At 42.4% G+C, this 7,253-nt stretch overlaps 1 protein-coding gene across 1 annotated transcript in view; it reads left to right on the forward strand.

Moving 5' to 3' along the window:
• The window catches only part of bicd2 (bicaudal D homolog 2 (Drosophila)), a gene marked incomplete at its 3' end in the record, with an annotated part of 7,803 nt that extends 1,263 nt beyond the window's left edge, over positions 1–6,540 (forward strand). The window contains 6 exon segments of the mRNA XM_014006147.1: positions 1,985–2,197; positions 2,519–2,671; positions 2,854–3,318; positions 4,698–5,669; positions 5,790–5,941; positions 6,309–6,540. Coding sequence (XP_013861601.1) covers positions 1,985–2,197; positions 2,519–2,671; positions 2,854–3,318; positions 4,698–5,669; positions 5,790–5,941; positions 6,309–6,540 — 2,187 coding nt within the window.
• Between the last annotated feature and the right edge of the window lie 713 nt (positions 6,541–7,253).

Here is a 7,253-nt window from a genome sequence, read left to right on the forward strand (position 1 = left end):
ATATTATATATATAATATAAAGTAAAATTAAAAAAACAGAAGAAAAAGAAAGATAAAAAATATACAAACAAAATCAATAAGATAAAAACCACAACACAATATTATTCACTGACTCACAAATAAATGATGACGCCAGTGTTCCCACAATCTTGAAGTGTATCTGACTGTACTCAGTGCAGGGTTTACTAAAATTGCAATAATGCCATAACATGACCCAGTTAGCCTACTCATACATTTGTACATAAGGTTTCTGAGCACAGAAGGACATGTGGGTACAGCAACATTTACAAACATGTGGCTAGCACTACTCTATATTTGAGTAGTAGCCTCATAGCGTCATTGTATGCTACGTAAAGTTTCTGCATGCTGCCTCTTTTGTATTGTCGCCACAAATGGGCAGTGTTCTAACATCAGTGTCGCGAAAAAAAATCACTTTAATCAGCTGACTGTGGCATATATATTTAAATGTCACTCTTTCAGCATTGTGTCATGTGTTTAAAGTCCTTACATCGCTGTGTTTGATTTAGCTCCCTCCATCTGTTTATGTGCTCATCCACCTCCATTTCACTCTTCTCTGTAGCTGTGTCTTCTCCACAGCACATCCATCCAGTACTATTCAGGTTCACTGGACTTCTATCAGTGGAGGATGGAACCGAGTACAGAGGGAGGAAATGCAGAGACTGACGTGGTCCTCTGAAATCATTCTGACTCTGAACACCACAAAAACAAAAGAGATAGTAACTGACTTAAGAGAAAAAAGAAAGCCCCACCTCTCTTCCTCTCTAAACACAGCCAGAGCTAATTTCTCCCTCAAACCATCTGTCTGGATGAAGAAATAACTTTAGCTTCTAAAGTCTTAACTTGTTGGAAAATAAGGTTGTATTTCAAGAGAGAAGTTTGGGTTTCCCCCTCTGTTCAGTGCAGTCAGTTTCTTGCAGCCAGTTCGTCACTGGAGGAACCGCTCCCTGAAGGACTTCCATACGAGCTTTTTTTAGCTGCTGTGTGCTGTAGTTACTGTCTGATAAAAGCATCTCCGGTGCTCACTGTTAAATAATTTATTTTAGCAGGGTTTTTTTTCTATTCACAGTTCTGTTTTCAGCTGATCACTTCGTGGCTCAGCAAATTCAAAATGAAGTTATTTTGGGAGCTCTTGTGTCTCCGTGAGGCTGATTGTGTTGACTTTAAGAAGCAGCTTAAGACACTGTTGTTCACACAAGGTTTTAGCTAAATATATTAATGTTTTATCAGTCATATTAACTTGTTTTATTGTATGCTTTTATGGTTTGTATTTGTTTTGTCTCTGCTCCTTGTGAAGCGCTTTGTGATGTTTATGTGTGAAAGGTGCTATAAAAATAAAATTTACTTACTTATTTTTAAATCTCTAACAAAGCATAGATGGTTTTGAAGTTATTTAGGCGTGTCTATAATGAAGTATATCAATAAATCAAGCAGCTCTACTTTTTTRCCACTGAATAGGTCTCTGGAGTTGTATATGCACAGGTTTTGTTCATATTACATTATTCAAACTGTTGATCACACTATAGTCACTGATGACTCTTTTCCTTGTTATATGTCATGACTTCTGTAAAGAAACCAGTCATCAGTAGTTCTAACGAAGGCATCTGATCAGTTCACACCAAAGCAGCCACCACTGATTGTTCCTCAAATCACATCTTGTGGGAAAGAGCAGCTGCTTTGTGGTGACATTTGGACAACAGCTGTTACATCACAAGTTTAGCTTTATGTCAGTGATTGTCGGCTGATGTGGCTCAAATCTGTACGTCAGCTTGTGTGTTAATATCTGGTTCTTTGCTAATATTTTCAATGTCGATGACATTTTGAGGTAAAGGTTGATAGTCGCGTGCTGTATTTGTAAGAACAGAACCACGACAAGTATGTTTATGGTTCTATGTATGCACCATAAAATGGATATTATTCCTCATTAAAATGAGTTTGTTTCTTTTGTTGTTCTGTTTATGACAAGGCCTTTGGACAAGCCCACTCGACCCACAGGAAGGTGGCAGCAGATGGAGAAAGCAGGGAGGAGTCGTTGATCCTGGAGTCTGCCAGTAAGGAGGCTCTCTACCAGCAGAAGGTCCTGGATTTGCAGAATGAGCTCCGTCAAGCCAAAGCATCCCTCTCCAGCGCACAAGCAGAAAATGATCGCCTATCTGCAGTTGCCCTTGAGATRAGAGAGGTAATTTATCTTTATTTTAACAAACATTCAATTCAAATCCTTTTTCTTTATTTCTGCTGATGTTTTTCCAAACAAAATCATTCAATAACTGGCTTAAAGGATGTCCTCTGAGTCTTAAAGCCTACATTTCTTCCTGCTCCTGTGGTATGTGAGACATGCCGAAGGGACTGTCTTAATTTCAGTCACATTGTGTAAATCACTGCAGTTATGTAGACTTCATTGCGTGGTCACAAACGACACTAAAATACATCCAGGGATTGTGACCGTAGATGTTTGTATCATTGGCAATAAAACTCTGTTGTTCTTCTGTTGTGTGTGCAGAACTCAGAGCTGGCAGAAATGCAGCGCTGTCAGCTGCGGGATGACATCAGAGAGTATAAAGTTCGGGAGGCTCGGCTGCTGCAGGACTACACGGAGTTGGAGGAGGAGAATATCTCCCTCCAGAAGCAAGTGTCTGTGCTGCGACAGAACCAGGTGAGACAAACGGTGTAAAAGATGAGCCCGTGCTGACTGTCATGGAAGCTGCTGAAATTGTGACCTCTTTGTCACATGTTTTGATCTGTTTTGTTCTGAAAATCTGTTTTTTTTCCATGCATCAGACCCAACCGAATAGAGTTTAATCTATGACTTATTTAGCCTTTTGTTTATGCGCACAGGTGGAATTTGAAGGTCTAAAACATGAGATCCGTCGTCTGGAGGAGGACTCTCAGTGCCTGCAGAGCCAGCTGGACGAAGCCATGCGTCTGAGAGAGATCGCAGAGCGACAGCTGACAGAGGCTTTAGAAACCATAAAGACTGAGCGCGAGCAGAAGGCCACYATGCGAAAGGAGCTCTCCCACTACATGACCATCGGTGGCTCCGTCTACAACAGCTCTTTTAGTATTTCCATCGACAACCCCAAGCTCCACGAGGATCCCTCCACCGTCCTTGAACCTGACAACGATGATCTGATCAGAGGCTTCGAGAACGGCTTAATCAAGACGAGTGACAGCGACGAAGACAACAGGACGTCACTGAACAAGAGAGGCGGGGCCTTCAAACCAGCGCCYAGCCTGGTGGATGACCTGCTGAGTGAGCTCAACATCTCAGAGATACAGAAACTTAAACAACAGCTTGCACAGGTGAGAAATACACAAAGTGCTTTAGTTTCTAAAAATAGGGCATTGCTCGAAACCTCGTTTTTGTACTTATTTGGTTAAAAAACAAAATATCAGCAAAGATGTTTGAGGGCGTTATTTATTAGATGCCATGATGTTAAGCAAATACCAAATTTATACGTGTATTGGAATTTCACAGCAAAAAACCATCCACAAACCAACTTTTTTCTAATGTAAAACCACAATATTTTCTTGTATATAAATGAAACATTGTGTTGCAGGGGATGAATCATCTATTCTCCCTCCAAGCTCCGTGACAGGCTGAAAAATCCTGAAGTCTCTCCTAAATCAGTGTAGCATTAGAGATGAGGATTCAATTATTTTTTGTTTTGTTTTTTAAGCTCAAATAATGAGGGTAGCATTGCACTCTAGATAAGTGGTTCCCAAAGTTGGGGTCGGGACCCTCAGTGGGGTCCTGAAACATCAAGATGGGGTCCTGGAAATATTTTCTGAATTAATTACACTAAACATGACAACTAACAACGTTTTTTGCCTTTGTTGTTACAAAATAATAAGATTAGTGTACTTAAAATGGACAAACGTCAGGGTTCCTGCAGATCCTTAAAAAGTCTTAAAAGGCATTGAATTTATCAATCAAAAAAAGGCCCTAATTAGCCTTAAAATGTCTTAAATCAGTCTTTCATAGGTCTTAAAAATGTTAACACATTGTACGTAAGATGACAAATTCGTCTAAAATATTACAATAATTGGTAACGTGAATTTGMTTTTTTAAATAATTGACCGAATGCCTCTTACAGCTCGTTTTGTTTTAAAATAAATATTTGGCTAAAATAGTTGCCAACTGGGTTTTTTCCATTTGTGTTTATTGTGAAGTTGGTCTTAAATTTCATTTTAAGTGGCATTAATTAGGTCTTAAAAAGCTTTAAATTTTACTTGCCTTAAGCTGTAGGGACCCTGAAAATAATGTTACTGTGCTCTTGTTTATTTGACCTGAAAACATGTTTATCAACTGACAACAGCTGGGGGTGCAGGTCTCTGCTGATTCTATTTTGTGAGTCAAAAGTTGAAATGTTTGGGAAGCGCTGATCACATTGTAAATGAATAAATACAATACTCCATTCTGATTGACCTGAGTAATTTCATTACTTAGTGATAAAAGGCAAGATCTTCCATTTAGACTTTCAGTTTCATTTTCTAATCTTACTTATAGGTTTAATATTTATCTGAAGTGAGTAATCAAAGCAATGGAATGCATTCAAAAGCTGAATTTACAACTGAGTGTACAGTTTTTTGGATTAAGTGCCCAGAAAGAAAATGTTGACCAGAATGTTTGTTATCGGACACATCTTTGGTGATCGTTGGGCTTTTCTTCTCTCCCTAAGGTTGAGCGTGAAAAAATGGCGCTGATCAACTCYTTGCAGGAGAGCCAGAAGCAGCTGGAACACGCCTACGGCACTGTGTCCGAGCAAAAAGAAACCGTCAACAGACTGACTGAAAACCTGAGCGCCATGAGGAAACTCCAGGCCAGCAAGGAGCGCCAGTCCGCACTCGACAGCGAAAAGGACCGGGACAGCCACGACGACGGAGACTACTACGAGCTGGACATCAACGGTCCTGAGATCCTGCAGTGCAAGTACACCGTGGCTGTCTCTGAAGCTGGGGAGCTGAGGCAGGAGCTGAAGACGCTGAGGGCGCAGTATGAGGAGTGTCGAACGCAGTACGAGGAGGAGCGAGCGCGGCTGGAGAGCGACGTCCAGGACTTGAGATCAAAGTTGTTCTCGCTTGAGAAGATAAGCCAAGCAGATAAACTGGAAGTCGGTCGTCTAGAGAAGGAGCTCCAGCTGGTTAGCCAGGCGGCGGGAGAATCGCTCGGAAGTCTCAACGTCGCCCAGGATGAACTCGTAGCTTTCAGTGAAGAGCTGGCCAATCTGTACAACCACGTGTGCATGTGCAACAACGAGACCCCTAATCGAGTCATGCTCGACTACTACAAGGAAGGCAAGGCCGCGGTGAGACGGGGGCAAGAAGGGAGGGAGAACCAGACCGTACTTCTCACCAGCGGGTTGATCGGTGGGAGRGAGGTTACAGCATCCCCCGCCACAGAGCACCGCCCAGAACCCATGAACATCTATAATCTGGTAGCCATCATCAGAGACCAGATCCGCCACCTGCAGCAGGCAGTGGACCGGACCACAGAGCTGTCCCGGCAGAGACTTGCCAGTCTGGAACTGAGCACGGTGGCGGACAAAGACAAAGAAGCCTGCATGGAGGAGATCCTCAAACTRAAGTCCCTGCTTAGCACCAAACGGGAACAAATCGCTACCCTTCGAGCTGTGCTCAAGGCCAACAAACAGGTCAGAGCTTTTTGATTCGTCAAATACCTMTGTTCATATGTGAAAGAGTCTCAGTTCATGATTGACAGAACAACAAAAACACAACAGAAGTCCAATAATTGTAATATTCATTTCCCTCAGACAGCAGAGGTTGCTCTGGCCAACCTGAAGAGTAAGTATGACASTGAGAAGGCCATGGTGACCGAGACCATGATGAAGCTCCGCAATGAGCTCAAGGCTCTGAAAGAGGACGCAGCTACCTTCTCCTCCCTTCGAGCTATGTTTGCTACAAGGTAACGTGTGACACCTGTGGACATAATGAGCCATGTTCCTGTTTATTCTAAACACCATGAAAATATTTATTTTTAGACTTTGTTCAGTCAAGTGGCTAAAATGAGCAGTTTTGCTACTAAAGAGAAACATTTGAACATCTCTGCTAATGATTTTTATCATTTTGTTACTATTTGTTTATATGGAAGACACAAAGCATTGTGGGAACATTTTGACATGACTGGAGCAGYGTGCTTATCCTGCCATCTGGACGATGCTGTTTGAAAAACAGAGGGATCAGTCTGAGGCAAACTACTCCACCTACTGGCAGTAATGTTTATCCTGCCTTCTTGGTCTGTCTTCTCCTCCTACTTCCTCTCCTCCTCTTAGATGCGATGAGTATGTGACCCAGCTGGACGACATGCAGAGGCAGCTGGCTGCTGCTGAGGACGAGAAGAAGACGCTGAATTCACTGCTGCGCATGGCAATTCAGCAGAAACTGGCTCTAACTCAACGCCTGGAGGATTTGGAGTTCGACCACGAACAGGCGCGACGCAGCAGTGCCACAGCAGTGGGAGGCAAGGGCAAAACAAAGGGCAAGGGAGCCTCTTCCAACCACCATGTGAGTCAGATTAACACTGAGACACAAAACATAAGATTTGTTTAGCTCAGGGTTTATATTCACTTAGTTTTACTACAGAAWACATAATTAATTAAGCTGAACATTYTCTTTATTTTGTGGATTGTACATCATTGTCTGCTGTTTTTTTTGGTAAGTGGAAACAAATATCTTCAGTAGATCTAGTATTGTTAAGCTCATTTTGCTTCAAGACATAAAATATAGCAGTAGCACAATAATACTTGTCAGGGTTTCCCCTAGGATTTTTTTTTTAGCTGTGGTGGTGGTGGGCTGCCCTTTTATTTTTTGCAGACCCGCGGCTGACTCCCGGTCATTCTTGCTGTATCAGAGTAATTATTATGACCCCCCGTGTGCGGGGGGTCYTAATAATTAGCGGGAGGCAAATTGTTTTCATACTTTTTTTTCCCAGTGATTTTTGGTCAGTCGTAGCACAAAAACGGCTGCACCGGTCAACATGAAATTTGGCAGGGTTGTAGTAGAGTCTGACCTACACTGCGCCAGCCAACGGTTTTACGATAGACCCCATATTTGAGGAGGGGGCTCCTTTCACAGAGGGGGTCTCTGGACATGCAAAAATGCTTATAACTCAGAAACTGTTCAACATAGGAGCTTCAAATTTCTTTTGTTGTTCAGCTCTGATGAATCTCTATCCATCAGGCCCACCAATCAGTGCCCCCCACCACCACCKCCACCAT

This window comes from Austrofundulus limnaeus, unplaced genomic scaffold (assembly GCF_001266775.1).
Source record: "Austrofundulus limnaeus strain Quisiro unplaced genomic scaffold, Austrofundulus_limnaeus-1.0 Scaffold35, whole genome shotgun sequence".
NCBI classification, from domain to species: Eukaryota; Metazoa; Chordata; class Actinopteri; order Cyprinodontiformes; family Rivulidae; genus Austrofundulus; species Austrofundulus limnaeus.